A 17,550-nucleotide genomic window follows, 5' to 3' on the forward strand; every position below is an offset into this window, starting at 1 on the left:
ATATATATATATATATATATATATTTAATATATTAGGAAGAGTATGCAAGGTCTTGTTATGGGGAAAGTCATCAATATTCTTTATCACTTAGGCTATTGATTTGTTGGTTTAACACATTAGTTGCCAGGCTACCGAATATTCATCTTTTACAGAAAATCTCATGATTACACCAAACTCCTGGCGTGGTTCCGGAGAGTCTGTAGTCTAAGACAGATAAGACAGACCAATGTGCTCCATTTTATTTCTGATAGCAACTAATGAGTTCCCACAGTGATGTCCTAATGTTTTCCACTGATATGGAAAGACTTGTGTAATGACAGGCCTTACACATCTTAAATAAACAGTTTAGTGCTCAATCACTGACTTGTTTATGATCAAACCTAAAAGTTGTCTATTTGAAAATGATTACAGACAAGATTTACCCAACTTTTATCCAAAATTTAAACATTTTTCATACTGGACTCAATTAGAAATTGTAAACTTTCAACAATTTCTAGACCTATTTTGTACATTTAAAACAATTAATCTTTGAATTGTTCCCTTTTCTCTTTTATTTATCTATAGGATGCATTTTGTAATTTATGTTCTCTAATTGCAAAAATATCTATTGATTTTTCCATCCTGTGACATAACAACAGTTTGCTATACTACACATTTTTATGATAAAAAGGGAGGACAATGTACTTTGCAGCCCTCTTTTCTATCCATTAACACCCATGAAGTCCTGCTTTGCTACATCTCACAGACAGAAAATCTCCGGTGCAGCAAATAAGGCAAACCTAACACCAAAAAGTACCATCTACCAATGACAGCAGCTGTGGGGGAATTTCCTAAGAGTAATGAACTTCCATGCCGCTACCAACAAAAAGCACATGGCTCTGTTGGTGCCACACAAGATCCTCCTCCCTTTGCCTGACCATAGTAAAGACATCACAGGTAACAAAACCTTTCTAATGAATTATTCATGTGTATACTTTTCATGGTGATCTATACCATAAGGTTTAGGTTCCCAGACAGAATATTTTTAAAAGCTTTAGAAGGGGGTTGACTTGTGTTGGGCCCAGGTTTTTTATGTTTATTATAAAAATACATTACTGCTATCAATGTAAATATTTTCACAAATATGCATTTTTCATGGTGCATTCTATACAGTGGAAGGTGTATATGCCTTACTGTAGAAAATATTTCATTTTTGTTGTACACCCCTCTTGGGTTTCCAAGCAATCAATATATTTTTATGGTCAGAGAGCCTTATGGTTATACTTCCCTTCTTTTTTCTAGTACAGATAGTTCCCAGGTTACATACAAGATAGGGACTGTAAGTTTGTTCTTAAGTTGAGTTTGTATGTAAGTCGGAACAGGTAAATTATTTTAATAAATGCAATTAGGACAGAAGTTTGTCTCAACATAATATTAAGCAGCATAATGTCAGTTACTGTATAGAATCCTCAATGTGAGTCAATCACAAACAAAGCAAAAAAAAATGTTTTTTATGAAGCCTAGACATTTATTAACTTCTGGAGCAAGCTGTGCTTTAATATGCAAAAAGAAACAGCTGCAGAGTTTGTCTTGGTCATCAAAGAGTTCAAGATGCTGCAAAAAGAGTTCAGTCTTTAAAATCACCCACAACCTCAACTGTGGTTAGCAAAAGATTTCTTCTGCCAGTCATGTGAAACGCCCCTCCCCATTCAAGCCTCTGTCCTGCACAGGGCGAGCAGGGAAGCTCTGTTCGTATCCAGGAGACATCCGTATGTCGGATGTCCTTAACTCTGGGACTACCTGTAATGAAAATTCCTTGCAATGCAGGTGAACACTAGACAGTTACTGAAGCAAGTTATTGTGGAACTTCATGTTTGATTGGAACTATCGAGGCAAGATGATGGATGCCAACCAGAATAAAAAGGAGACAGATATCAGCAGTATATAGAGCATTTGTGTATGTAGAAAAGGATTAAAAAAATAATACTTTCCTCTAAAGTAGGGTGCACATCTAATCCGCTTGGTCTGTACCTTATATTACAGTTTACATTTACAACACTTGTTCATTCTTAACTTTAAAAAATATATAATTATTCCCCTGTCTTCTATAGCGTGGTATTTTGGCAGTTTTTGCATCTCATAACACCACAAAGCATTCCTCCTGGATCAATACAGCAAGTTTACCATAGATTGTGGTCACCGTGGGACGACATACAGCTGGAGGGGAGTTGGGTGATCTGATGGAAATTCTCATTTATTGGGAGAAGGGGAAGCTAGGTCTCGCTATGTCACTGGATGTGACTTGGCTGGGGTTGCAGACGGTCTTCTCTGAATTATTTGCTTTGGGAAAGGTGTTAGGAGCATGTTGTTTTGGAACTTTTTCCTGGCTGGATGTCCTCAGCACAGAACACAACAGTTGGGGCGTCTGCTCTGGCTGTAAATAGGTGTGATTTCTTCCTACTGCAGGCTATGCCAAATATTTCCATTTACCACCCTCATATCGCCAGCCAGTTCTGTGCACTCACAGGATGCCTCTGATTATGAAATGAGCTGATCTCTTGTGACTTATTAATATTTCAATAGCTTTCAGACAAGAATCCTGCTGATTGTTATCTGTTAACCCATCACACACCAGAACTATCATACCGCACTATAGAGTAGTCTTACAGCGTATGGTAGTAAAGCAGCTGTATGTGAATAATGTAGAATAACATGCCATGTGGTTACTGCTTATTTAGGATATTTATCTTTTATTAAAAAGATAAATAGGTGCGCAAAAAGATATTAGTGCTGGTACATCAATAACATCAATCCTATTACCCAGTATTGCGGTGGAGGTCTTCCATTAAAGCAGATGTAGACCCAGTCGCTATTATTTCATATTAGTTTAAATGCATTATTGTATAGTTCTACTATAATGCATTCTTTTTTACGTTCTGGTATAGAATGGCAAGGTTCAGTCCCTGCCTGCCAATTGTACTACGGTGTTAGCCACGTGTCTCACTGGAGGATATAAGTGGTGGTTTCAACACATGGCCCTGGTACGGTCCCCTGCTATGTACTACCCAACATTCTGACATAAGGGGGACACCTTGTAGTACAAAGTACATAGATAAAGGACACACTTCTGCCGCTTTCCCTGTAATCTGGGCCATAATACATTAATACCAAGAAATGTATTGGGTAAACCCACTTTTGTTTTTTCACAGCTACATTTCATTTATGCTAGTGTTTCAAAATTTAGAATGCAATATTAAAGTTATTATACGAAAAGTCAAACACAATTTTAATCAGTTAGGGTTTACATCTATATGCTGCACCATATTAGTGTTGTCTATAGGCTTTTAGATTATATGTGAATGCCTACGTGTCTTATTAGTTATTTAGATATATGCAAACCCCAACTTCTTAATATTCAAGCAGTGCAATTATTGTAATTCAAGCACTATCATTACAAAAATATTGATTTGAATTTTTTTTCCAGAGCTTAGAGGTTCATTTTAGTACATGGACACAGTCCACAAACAGTAAACCCATAATCCACAAACAGCAAATGTAAAAAATTTACATTTTTATATGTACGGGAAAGATTTTTCATGGACAGCAGTGTTTTTAAAAGTCACCTCTTCTTCACATGGTTTATAGTTATGATTGCTATCATTGCCGAAGCACCTCTGGGAGTGTTAAAGTTGCTCCCTACACCTGTCGCTGTCATGTTTGGTGATCAGTTTAGACTGCAAGTATATGTGGCAAAAGTATAAAGAAAGTTTTGTAAAATTAAGAGAAGAATTAATATAATAAATACTGTAGTGCCAATAATAAACTGCATATGGTTATTAAAATGCAATTAACATGATGGTGGTCCTTTCACTGTTCCTTTCCACAGTGCAGGCCTATGTATGAAGTTTGGTATAATCAAAAGCAACAAATTCTCTGCCTGTCCAAAATAATTCCCACGGTTCTTACAATGACATGGACTATTAAAGGGTTTTAAAGCTGCCATCCTCATCCTAGCTTCATCATTAGTGCCAGAACCTAAAAAACCAAGTAAGCAATGGGAGCACCCATATTTCTATCCATAGCTTTTCAATAGCTGGAGGTTGTTGACTTATAGAAAACCATAAAAAACACCGGGAATATTAAAGATTTGTAGCATGAAATGGAGAAAAAGGTTAGCACAGAGAGATGGGGGTGGAAAGTGGAGAGAATTGGTGTGAGAAGGAGAAGGAATACTATTTCGAGTACACCGGTGAGCAGCTGCTATGGAAGATCTGGTGGAAGCTGCCAATATGGAAGGAAGTTCAATACTAGGTACAAAGCTTGTATAGTGATATATATTGAGGAGTTGAAGATATGGGCATTGGTGATGGCACGTTGTGTGGTGGAGAAGAAGACTATAGGAAAAATGTCTCTGCTTTAGAGGTGTGTACAGGAAACCTATGACAGATGAAGTATAACACTCAGTGGTGCGCATACTTGTCCGCTTCATTTTCTATGGTTGGCTGAACCCTACAGTTGTGGAATAAATTGCTACAACCTTTGTTTATACAGTACAGGAAGGAATGAGACTCACATGTGTTGTAAGCAGATGGAGCTTAGACTTTCATATACTTCAAGCACAAGAAACAGGATGATGCTTCAAATTGGGAATGAACCCTCCATTTGCAGACCTTATGCTGCTCCAGTTATATGTAAACTTAGACCTTCCTTTTTGGCCTAAAATCATCAAGCTCCTATGTAAGAGCTCCTGGGAACCCCGAAAATGGCTCAGTGCTTTAAAACTATTACTTAGGAATACATGATATCTGGACTTTGGCACTCTCATTTTCCACAAAGCCTGGGATATTGTATTACAAAGAATGATTGTCCAAATAAATAATGCTGCAGTTTGGGCACAGACTGCTTATTTTATGTTTGCCTTATTACTGATTGACATGCTATGAATAAGATTATATAATAATCACATTACATTAGCTCATTCTAAAAATAATCATTATGTTATGATATATATGTATAAATCCTGCTACAGTGACCAAAAAAATTATTTATATACAATAGAGTGTTTAACCTGGAATATTTTTTAAGCAGGGTGGTAAGAAATTGTAGGAGGGTGGCAGCCCCTGTATTGTGAGCCAACTCATCAGTAACCACCCGAAAACAGCTGCGTGGTCACCGAAAAGTACCGGGTGGTGCACCGAGCTAAAAGGCGCTGAGGAGAACACTTCAATAAAGAGAGAGAGATTTATATACTACAAACAAATCCACAAAATAGCGCCCATTTATAGGTTCATGGAAGCAGACTAGAGACTCACCAAGTCACTAGCCCACTTGTAATATGAAATAGATAAAAAGGAATAATTGGTATATCTGTCCCAAAAACATTGCAAAAAGAAGTGACTGGCGAGATCCAGCACAGTGAGTTATATAAAGACAACAGAGTCTGTGTAAGTGACCACACTGGAATAAACATCTTGTGTTTTCGCTACATGGGACCTCTTGGGGAATACAGACAATGGTGGCTTGGTAATATCATGTTGATGTATTAGAAATGAGTGTCAAGCAACTGGTCAGCACCACGTGGAGCCGCGCCACGTACTAAGGTTTCGCTAGGCTACGCAGACTTTGTAAAGTGGGCGTGGCTTGTGATTGTCACCCCTAAAATTATTCTTTTTTCTTAAGTCCTCATGGTTTTCACAAGAATGTTATATAGAACAGTGTTTCTCAAGCATTTTAGCCTTTGAAATAACTTTCAGGTCTTCAGGGAACCCCTACTATAATTACTATATTCACAGTACATTACCGTGGTGGTCACGCTTAATATGTCACCTTTACAGATAGCCAAAAAGATCACTGGTATCAGTTATACTGAGAGGCACACATTTCCCATTGCTCAAGGATCCCCTAGCAAATTCTGGAGGAACCCTAGGGTTCCACGGAGCCCTGGTTGAGAAACATTGCTATAGACTATGTTGGAGCTTCTTAGTCTGTTTTTTCCTTCATTTCAATGAGCAAAAAATATTATATAAAACCTCCATTTGTGAGGAGTTTCCAACATATCCACACCCAATAAATACACCAGCCTGGAGTTTATCCATCCACCAATTCTTATAATATCCTTTTTTGAGTTCCATGATGACTCTAGCAATATCAGCTCATTTCAGAATTCTGCAAACCAGCACATTGCAAATGACAACTGAAAATGTCTGTAAGTCTCCTAAGCACCATACTTTAAATGACAACCTGCACTGATTAATGCGATTTCCCATGCAATTTGACGTTTTGCCGCGGTTTTGAAAGATACAGTTCAGTAGCCCAGAATGAGACCACACAGAATACCGGAACAAAAAATGAAGCTGTTAGAAAATGTTTTTTCTGCGTGATTAAATACAGAAACTTTAGGAAATGTATTTAAAATGATTTCCTACTTTTCAGTCCTTTAAATATGGTTCAACATGAACTGATTTTTAAAGGCTTGTGAACAGAAAGCACACCCCTGATTCAGGACTGGCATACATCTCATAAAGTCTAAATAATGAAACATCTGAGAAAGAATTGCTTTGCCAACATTGCTGCAGGTGAAACTGGATTATCTAGTAATCTAACAAACTGCATTTTGTGATTTTGAAGTTTATAAACGGCGCATGATTAAAACAAAGTGGAAAATCCCTTTTAAAACAAATGCTGATACATGTTACTGTCTTAACTTGATAGAAGTACAGACTTTGTATCCAAAAAAAAAAGTTTTGGCTTTTCATATACTAGGGGCACAGGCAATTAATTTTTATGTTTTACAGCGTGCTTGATGTGCCCCGAGGTGTATCTGCTCAGCACTTGCGGTTACAAAGGGGTATATAATACTATACAATAAAACACTCATCTAAAGATTTACTTATGGGCCAAAAGTGTTCACTTGGCTGTGAATCAGAGCCTGTGCCCAGATAATCTGCAGCAATAACAGAGGAGACAAGAACTGATATCTTTATATAGAGATGTGAATGTACACTGAGAGGTACAAGATCCTGCTCTGCCCATTCACTATAAATCAATCAGAAATCACATGATTAAAGAGTAATTAGCAAATTATCACTGGAGTGCAGAATTCATTTAAAGGGAAACAATAGTGTCTGCCCAGTCTGACAGATTCCAGATAACAATTATTCATTAATAATGAATTCAGCCCTGGTGAATGATTACCTGTAGATGGGCTGGGGGCTGTAACTGTTTGTAGCTTCCTATCAACATGTTGGAGATTAGAATGAAAGGGATTGATGATCTGCACTGATGTTTACTTGGCAATGACAACATCAATTTAAAAGGAAGACAATAAATCAATTTGTGCAAAGCCTTAATCTGATTTACAAACACAGCCAATCAGCGGGTGTTAAAGAGCTGCTAAACGCATTTATATTTATTTCACCCAAATTTTCACCTAACTTTTAGCCAAAATTTAGTTTTTTTTTTTATTTGGATTTAAATGTAGAAATTATGAATAAAGGTTTTTTATAAACCAAAAGCAATGTGAAATGGGTGTATTTAGGGTGAATCTTAGGGAAGGCAAATTAACTATATATATATATGTAGTTAACTATATATAGTTAACTTGCAGGAACCTGAGAATTTTCTAGTGTTATACGCATATATTATATAAAAATGTTTTTTTCTCCAATCAACTGAACACATTTTTTTTTACTGAAACTGATGTGCATATTTTGGGGTAATGTTGGGTGAATCTTGGGGAAACATGTCTAAATAAACCCCATTGAATTATTTTGCAAGAACTTGATGATTTAAGAGTGGTATAAAGAATAATTACCAAAAAGGTTGTTTTTTTTCATGTAGTGAAACATCCACAGACCAACGCAGCTAGTAAAAAAAATAATTCTGCTTAATAAATTCTTCAAGTTGTCAAAGGGCTCTATTTATAAAATATATTCTGACATTCCCTCAATCATTCCCTTGTGGGAATCTAACAGGTCCACGTGTTTTCATAGCAGCAATTGATTGAATGTCAGATCCCCTGTTTTAAAAATAGAACTCTGGAGAAAAATAATTGGGATCCATTGATCAGATCCCTCCACATTCATGGTATGGGATCACAGATACTGTGATTGTAATATAAATATATATATAGATAGAATAAAATATATAAAAGAGTCAATTTGAAGAATTACTTCTTCAAAAAAATATTGATGCCCATGTAAAAAAAGAATATTGCTGCCCCAGCCACCAATCAAAATTCTTCTATAGTTTCTCCAAAAAGTTAACACTAAAATCTGATTGGTGGCTGCTGGCAGCATCTCCTAATATTCTTTTGGCAGCCCCTTTCTTTTTGGATCTGTGCTCAGACACCAGTGAACATCCTATCCCAGGCCCCCCTGATATGGCAGACTAGGCTCCTTCCCATGGTCGTGCCCCATAACCCGCCCTGGTACGGTTACAATGCCTACCTGCTGCCGAGTCCGGGTTCTCCTTGTCCGACCTGCCGTTATCTGGCGCCCCCTGCTGCCTGTCGTTGTTACATACACCCTGATCCAGCCGGGCTTCGGCGCTGGAGCAGCAGTAGCGCAGCACGCAGGTCCCACAGCAGATGGTGGCATCCTCTCCATCGAACCTCTCCGGGCACTGGAAGCCTTCCCTCCATACATCCTGAGCGTCCGTCCAGCCGTGGCAGTATTCCCCACTCCCCCGGGCAGCTGCCAGCACCGCCATCAGGAAAGAAGCTGCCACCAGCAATGCCAAGGGGGAGCCCTCTACCCACATGGCTGGCACCAGAGTTGCACCCTTCTCCTGTGTATGGTAGTAATAGTACTCAATCAGATAATCCTGGAAGTCAGAGTTTCTCCTGGAGGAGGTGGATCAGGGTATAGTGCCCACAGGCAGGCGAGCTCTGTGCCTATCCAGTGCCCACCATACAGCACAAGTCTACACCGGGCACAGAGACCTCACAGCCGGGCGCACATCTCCTGCCCGGGGATAGAAGCTCCGGTAGGTGCCCGTCACTGCCAGCATCCTCATCCAGTCTTCATAAACCACCAACCATCCACTAGCTGCAGGCAGGAATAGGCAGAGTCACCCAGTAGCTGCAGGCAGGAATAGGCAGAGTCACCCAGTAGATGCAGGCAGGACTGAGTGCAGGAAGGAGACTGTACAGTGCCAGTTGTCAGCAGGAGAGCAAGTGGCCAGCTAGAGGGAATGCAGAGCAGTAGCTGAGATCCCTATCATCCCTGCACCTCCCTCCTCCTCCTCCCTGCACTGCTCCCTCTTATAGCCACTCACTGAGAACAGGGCACGCATGTGCACTCCTACAGCCTAGGGGCCACAAAGTCATCCTCCAGCTACTGGGGAACTACAAGTCCCAGCCAGCTGAACTTCTATGTATTGGCTGGGGCACTGAGAAGATTCTCAGCTGAGCTATGTGTGCACTGGGAATGGAAAAGTCCAGGTTTTATAGTGCAGGAACTTTGCAATAAAATGAGATACAAGGAGAGGGGGGCCACACTTCCCAGAGGACTTTAATAAAGTGGACCTGTCAGATTGTAAGCTCTTTGGGGCTCCTGTGTCACTGTCTTTATCTGTCTGTCTTTTGCAACCCCTGTTTAATGTACAGCGCTGCATATTATGTTATAATATATATTATTAATAATAATAATGACAATTTTATGATTATTAAAAAGGATAACTGGCATTATTTCATGGAAAAAATGTTTTTTTTATTTATTTCTTAGGGAGCTCCACTGCATTTCCGTCTTTACTGAAAGGGGGCATATGTCAAGTAACCGAGGTGAGTGCATACCGCTCCTTCTGCGCAGTCCAGATATTGGGCATGCGTCATCATAGGCTTTCCCATAATGTAAAAAAAAAGATTTCACGCATGCTCGGGCACTTTTTTTAACATTAGTAGAAAGACACATCACGTGATCTTGTGCCTGCACAGTACAAGTTTGGGTGATGTGAGAAGAACCCAGAAGAGCTGACTGCGCCCGCTGTTCCATCCGCCACGCTGGTGCAGAACGCGGGGGTCCTACTTTTGGAACCAATTTGCTTTGTTCCATTTTTTCCATTTCTTTTGATAGACCCCTATGCTAAATGTTCCAAAGGTATCATACAGCTCCGGAAGCTAATCTAATAAATGATTGGATCTAAAGGGAAACTAGCAATAAACCAATCATAGGAGAGACTTTTTTTTTTAAGCCAGGCTGGTGCAGAACGCGGGGGTCCTTCTTTTGGACTCAAATTGCTTTGTTCGGCTCTTTTTCATTTCTTTTGATTGACCCCTATGCTAAATGTTCTCCAAATGTATCATACCCCTCTGGAAGCTAATCTAATAAAATAATTGGATCTGAAGGGAAATCAGCAGCAAACCAATCATTTTTTTTTTGCAGAGGAATTGGGGGAGGGGGTTGATTGGTGATTGAGGGTAATGGCTGATTGATCAGGGTTTGCCAGGAGGTTGTTAAAGGTTCTTTAAGCAATGAGCAATCTGTGCCTCTCGGGTCAGTTTAAGTGACACCAATGATCTTTTTGGCTATCTGTAGGGTTGGCATTGTTCCTACTGGCCAACAATGTAAAAAGCATTTGGACCACCCACCACACTAATGTACTGTAAGTTGTGGGTATAGTAATTATAGCAAGTAATTATACCTGTATGTGAAAAAGGAAAGAGAAAGAGAAAGGTGTAGATGGGCTGTTATTGATTTTAGAAGTTCTCCTCCTCCCAGCATGCTATAGATACCTTTGCTCTCTGTGAGGAAGCAGTGGTCTCTCTAGAGAGGTCAGGCATTGGCAAAAGTTGCTAAAGGTCCCCTGTGGCACCCCCTAACAAGCTATTGACCAGGTAAAAGTACACCGGGACCCCTAAAAACCATCAGATTTTCACCTGAGACGACCAAAGCCTTTCATTCTGGGTGACAAACATTTGTTATGTATATGCAGCCTTATTCATTGTGTGTTGCTTGCAGGATAGTTTTAAGTCTATGTGACAGTGAGAGGGGTCCCAGCACTTATCTGACCCACACCTAATAAAATAGGGCCCCCTAAGCCTTATATTACCCCTGTGCTGCTTCCCCATCAGCACACATTGTCTTCCAAAGGGAACCTGTAGGGATGTCATGCAAAATCTTGCCAGATGTCTAAAACAACCTCCTGTCCCAGTGACAACCTGTCAAACCATGGCACACATGGTGTCACAAGGAGAGGAAATAAGGGAATATTTCCCAAATGGGGACACAGACATCAATACCATGTGAGCGATGGCTCCATCCCATCTGCTTTGTTTTTTTTATTGCTGCTCCTGTCCCTGTTATTTAAGCTTTCCCACTACACAGAAAAAGATGCCTGGCTAAAATTATTGGTGTGCATGTAACTTTGTCTATACCTTTTGGTAAGCTTTGTGTTAATTTTTTAATGCAGGAAGGCAAATAAACAGGGCTTATATTAAAGAAAGAATGCAGGTAATATTGGCATTCAGCTCCTAATATACCTCCATAAGTTAAATCAGCGGTCGCGGCTCCTGCCAGTGTGCCCTCCAGAAGAAGGATCCTGCTGGGGGGGTGCCCAGATCTGCGATAGGAGAGTGGTGGGTTCTGGCATCATGACGTCACTTTGGGGAAGTCTGAAGTCTGTGAAATTAGTGGTCCAAAAGGTTGATGACCACTGAGTTAAATAATTATTCTAAAAAGGGCATTTTCTAAAACAAAGACAATATTTCATCCCTTGGATGCCTGATCACATGACAAAAATTGGTATTGGTCTCTTGGTCTGTGTCTGGTGAAGTTTTTAAAGGATTGCAGTGAAACGTTGCGCAGTAAGTGCCCAGCTCTGCCCCCAAAAGATCCTCTGACAAAGACCACATGACCAGTGCCTAGGTGTAGATCACTTGATCAAGGCAGTGTAGAATTACCTTTATCATAAATAAGTTTACCATTTTAGCACATTTACCTAATCCTACATCATATATTACAAACTGGGCTGTTTACAACAAAGAATTTAACAAGAATAGGGATTATAAAGAAAACAAACAACACAAAACATTCCTGACTGAGTTTCTTGCAGTTAGTCGGCTGTGTTGTTTGTTTTACCCCACAGCCTGTGCTTGGTGAACAGGCATTATGCTGGGCTATTAGTAGATTTAGCAAGTAATTAACATCAGCAGCTGCATGTGGGCTGGGGTAATGCTGGGGGTAGAGGGCCAGCCGCCCTTGGGGAGGAGAGTCACCGGGCTACCCCAGTGCAGTGTGTGAATGATAGAGGACTTGCCATGAGATGGAATGCTGACGCATATTCCTGGCACGGGTGACGATCTGCAGCAGATCACGCTTTATAGTTTAAATCTGTCACATGTATGTACATTCCATGATATATAGAATGTAATAAAAGAATACCCAGGTTTATAGAATGCTCTATTTATAGGTGACATGACTATGGACTTTGTAAAGCGCTACGAAATATGTTGATGTTATATAAACACAAATAAATAATAATGTATATATTGTATATGATATTGGTCTCCTAGGGTCCCCTCTCCTTCTCCTGTGTCACTATCATCTGTCTGTTATTTGCAACCCCTATTTAATCTACAGCGCTGCGTAATATGTTGTCGCTAAATAAATCCTGTTTATTAATATTCTGCACTGAATGAGCCGTATGCAAGCTACCACTGCAAACTTCCTTCCTGCCTTTCTGTTATACAGATCCAGTGATCTCAGTATTAGAACAAGTATGTGGATCTGATGTTACTACAACTTTCCTGTTCTGCATCATTGTTTTGTTTAGTGACAGTGAAGGAATTGGATGACTGATGACCCAAAGCTAACATTGTCATAAGTCCACCATGGTTGCTTCTATACTGCATTTTCCTCAGTAAAGGTTTCACTTAAACTTGTGCTGAGAGTGAAATGCTATTACTGGTCTTTTATTAAAAATGCCATTGGTTTAATTACTTTATAAACCTTTGACGTAGACTATGTACACACATCAGATAATATTAAAAATTTGACATGTGTACTGACGTTGTTCGCCACAGCAAATTAGTAAACGACCAATCAGAAATGACCACTGTGCATTTCTATGTTGGAGAGCACTGTAGGGTACTGCTTGACCTCCCTTCTCCATGGAACAGAACTACACTTTGTGTACAGCACTGATGTCATTCATCTGTCACTGGAAACAATCTAAAAGGACTGTTTCTAACAACAATCTTCTGACATCCATCAGACATCTGTACAAGGCTTTATACTAAACATAAAGACTTCAACTAAAAGATCTTCTCCAGCCAAAATTTCCACAAGGAGAAATTATTAATTATTTTGGTCTTAGGAAACACATACTAAAATGGACACATTGGGGGTCAATGGTAAAAATGACCCATGCATTGGTGTGAATGCCCCCCCTCCCCATTGCAGCAGTGGTAGGAATGCCACCCTTATAAACAGAGTAAAAGATCATTGGTGTCCTAAAACTGTCTCAGCCAAGAGACATTGGCCCCAAAAACTATACAGCCACCATTGGGATGTTTACTGGCCCATGCTCAATACTCTGATTATAATAGTCCATTCCCACTGAGGCCTATAGCTGCCTGGAGTTTGTATTTTTTCTGAAAGTTTCAGTTTCCTCCCAAATTATACTAATAGACTTACCCAAAAACTAGTGAGTAGGATATCACACCATCCCTGTGCTGTCAATGGTATATTGCCAGAACAGCCCTATGTAGCTACAGTAGAAAAGGTCTCATAATATAATTAAGCTGGCTCTTCCTGAAAAATCAATGGCACAGCAGTGAGGATAAGGACCTCTGCCATCCTCCTCAACTGCACAAAAATGTGTTGGAGGAATAATGAAGGTTGTCATTGATGACTCATGAATGGCTAGTTGCATGGATGTCATGATACCTAACTATGACTTTATTCTTCTTGCAGTTCAGACACCAAAAAGAAATGGTCACAGGGTCAGCAAAACAACTAGATAACTAAGGTTTGGAGAAGGTTGTCTGTTTTACCATCTTGGTATCAGAGGAGTAAACCAATACTAGTTACAATTTCCATCGTGAATTACTATATTAATGTATATGACTTACATTCACAGAGTCATTGGGATTATGTACAGTGATAGGTTTCATTTAGATCTGTCTGTTAGTGTTCTTGTGCCCTCTAACCTCCATATTTTATTCATAGCATCAGTTAGAACATTGTGCTGCTCTGTGGTTATAGGTAAATAGTGTAACATGACGGCAATAAAGAGATGTTTTTTCTGTAGAGCATTCTTGCACCGCCAACAGCCAGTGTTAGTCCATCTGTTGGTTGACAGTTGTCATTGTCACCTCTATTGACCCTTTTTAGCAAGCAGTATTCAACCTTTAAATTCTTGGAAGGTGTTGTGTTTTTGTATTGTGTTGTTCTTAACCAGAAATAGGTAACTGCATATCAGACAAGGGTACCAGGTGACCTAGAAAGTTGTTTATCTGGTTCGGAATATTGGTGTGGTTTTAGGTATAGTGTGTAGATTTGGCACAAAAATAGTTCATTAGAGAAATGTTGTCACCTGTTCCTATTTAGCAATGACATTTGTAGCTCACATAAAATCATGTACCCCTAACCTCAAACCAACCTCTATAACTAAAAAATCAACATTTAGGTTGACTTAACAGTTATGTGTTGCAGGAAAATATTTAGGAAACTGAGTGTGTCACCATTGGAGTGCCATTCATTCACAATTCAAATGGATGAGTACGGTAGGTGACAACATGCATTTATTAATATGCTGCAGGGACTTTTTTTTGTCTGATCTAAGCATAAGCTTAGAAATAACCCTTAAACATAACTGAAACCCCAAACTTCTACTTGATCCTAATGACTGGATGAAAAAAACTCCAGCCAAGATAACAATATAAAAAATGACAAAATAAGTGTTATTTAGTCGTAATCCAGGGATTTCTCTGCAGTATTTTTTTCTGCCACTAGAAGACTAGGTTTTATGGGCAGCATTGATTAACGGATTTACTCTGAGCCCAGGTCTTAGTATACCCACCCCAGTTGTTACTGGACAGTCAAAGAAGAGCTAATCTGTGTCTCTCTTTTTATCAGCATGTTTCTCTTAACACATGAACTGATGAGTTTCTTCCTGCTTCTTTATATTACTCCAGGCTTGCTGTACAGAGATGGCAAAGGGCTGCTATCCGGTAATTTTCTGCAATCTTTGCTGTTTTTATTTAAAAAATAAATTTATTGGCGTATTGATCATTACATCATATTTTTTCTTACAGGCCTTTTCCTACATTATTTTAACCTACCAGTGACAATGCTCACTCACAACTCTTTGTCAATGGAGGAGCCATGTTGTCAGTTGGCTGCCCTGTCATTTGGACTACAAAAGTGTCTTCCTCTTTTTTTCTTCACCGTAGGGGTGGGGGGGGGGGGTTATTGATTTATAGATGATACAAGGTTGTCTTTATGTTCAGATCCATTTACGAGAAGTTACAATGCCATTTTTTCTGTTTGCTGAAAATACCATTAGCCTAAAAAAGAAAACATATTCAGCCAGGGCCTGGTAAGCAGCAATAGATTTAAGTTTTCTTCTTGATTTTTCAAATTTTATGGGAAAAAAACAATGGTCAGATGAATCCATGCTTTCATTGTTTTTGATCCTCCCACACAGGGCCTGATTTATAAAAGCTCCCCAGGGCTGGAGAGGATACACTTTCATCATTGAAGCTGGGTGATCCAGCAAACCTGGAACGGTTTTCTTAAAGTTATTTGCTATTTGTTAGCAAATGTTTTCAATCTTGGACCAGATCTATTCATGGTTTGATGGATCACCCAGCTTCACTGATGAAAGTGTATCCCCTTTAATAAATCAGGCCCACAGTAATAAGTAATTAGAAGTAATTAACTTGTATTACCTGTGAACCCCCCCAAGGTTCATTGGACCTTTAGTTCTCCATCCTCCCACATGGCCTGGTTAATTCTGTTGTTGTACCTAATGGAAAATAATGTGTGATGGTTGCTAACATTAAAATGTATCCAGCACCACTTTCATTTTCGATGGATTTTAAGGTCACTTTTGAACGTTTTTACAAGGCCTTGCCCCTCTTTTTTAGCCTCACCAGAACAGAAGGGGAAGGAAATCACTTTTTTTAGAGACAACTGTACAAGAGGAGTTGTCCCCTAATTTTGCAAGGGCTTCCTTTCACATCTTTTGTACCTGTGACATGATGTGGGTCCAAGCTGTCAATTGGAATAGGTCAGCTTTGAAAAGTTCCTTGCTCACTGTTTGAAAGTCATTCTGTTTGGGTATGTCTATCTAAAAGCACAGTCCAGGTGGATGAACGTCACACTTTAGATATAAACCTGGCCACTTATACCTACATGGTATGTATATGCCCTGACTTGGTAAAGTCAAATAAAGACTGCACATAATAAGCATGCAGTTTTTATGCCACTAGTCTTTCATATTACAGTACAATTAACCAAGGCTTTGTACACACGTTAGATCTTTGTCGTTGGAAAGGATCTTTCACAATCTTTACTAACAACAGACAACTGAAAGATGCATGAAAGAGTGCTGTACATACAGGGTGGTTCTGGTCCATGGAGAGGGGAGGTGTGAGAAGGGTGAGCGGCACCCCGGTGCACTCTCTTCCCTTCAATTACATTGCGGTCATTCGTCTTCTGTCGTTTATGGATCTGCCAGGACAGATCCATGAACGACGTTAAATGGCCTCTGTACACATGTCAGATCCTTGTCCGAGAGGAGCATTGAGGCAAGAATCGGACGAGAAACATCTGATGTGTGTACGTAGCCTAATGGATGGTAAGTCTACTAACTATATATATGCTGATTACTAACTAATTTGGTTTTAAACAATCCAGCTTGATACCCATCTGCAAACTGACACCCCACTTGCCAGCTGATCCTATGTGGAGCTTTGGAAGTGCATATCAGATATCTGACATTTACTGTACAAGTACATATTTTTACCACCCAGCCTCCCTATATTTAAATTTTTAAGATGTATCTAAACAGCTAGCACTATGTTACCCTTTTTAATTAATGTCTTAGGATATATCACACCAAAATTTCCAACGAACAAAATGACAAAGTAAATATCTATTACCTTGAATGTTCATAACTTACTTAAATAGCATTGGACTATCTGTACAACTTTTATTATTATTTAGCATTGGTAATTTTGTTATTTTTAACTTGGTACCCAAATCTGTGGTATTTCCTATAGGATATGTATGTTCTAATATAAAAATACAAATGAATAGAATTTAATATAAAAAGCCACCCAGTTTGTCCAGCGCCTCTTTCAATCAGTCTGATAAGATGAACTGAATCCTACAGACACTTACATTTCATTGTGACAATGGTAATGTCTTGCAGTTCTCCCTACCCACCAGCTCAAATATCTTATTCTTCTCGAGGGGTACCAAGTGTTCACAGCTTCTTAAAGCCCTGTGACTAATATAAAAAAGAAAACATCATGCATACTGCTGACTGACGGCATTCACAATGACATGCATGCTTTCTGTGAATGTTATAACACAAGCTAATTAAATTAGTCATTAATGACA

General features: G+C 39.3%; 1 protein-coding gene across 1 annotated transcript in view; it reads right to left on the reverse strand.

Moving 5' to 3' along the window:
- The window catches only part of SHISA2 (shisa family member 2), a gene marked incomplete in the record, with an annotated part of 24,648 nt that extends 15,499 nt beyond the window's left edge, over positions 1–9,149 (reverse strand). Inside the window, 1 exon segment of the mRNA XM_072404778.1 lies at positions 8,428–9,149. Within this exon segment, the coding sequence (XP_072260879.1) occupies positions 8,428–8,740 (313 nt within the window).
- Positions 9,150–17,550: the final 8,401 nt, after the last annotated feature.

Source organism: Pyxicephalus adspersus, chromosome 1, assembly GCF_032062135.1.
Source record: "Pyxicephalus adspersus chromosome 1, UCB_Pads_2.0, whole genome shotgun sequence".
Classification (NCBI taxonomy): Eukaryota; Metazoa; Chordata; class Amphibia; order Anura; family Pyxicephalidae; genus Pyxicephalus; species Pyxicephalus adspersus.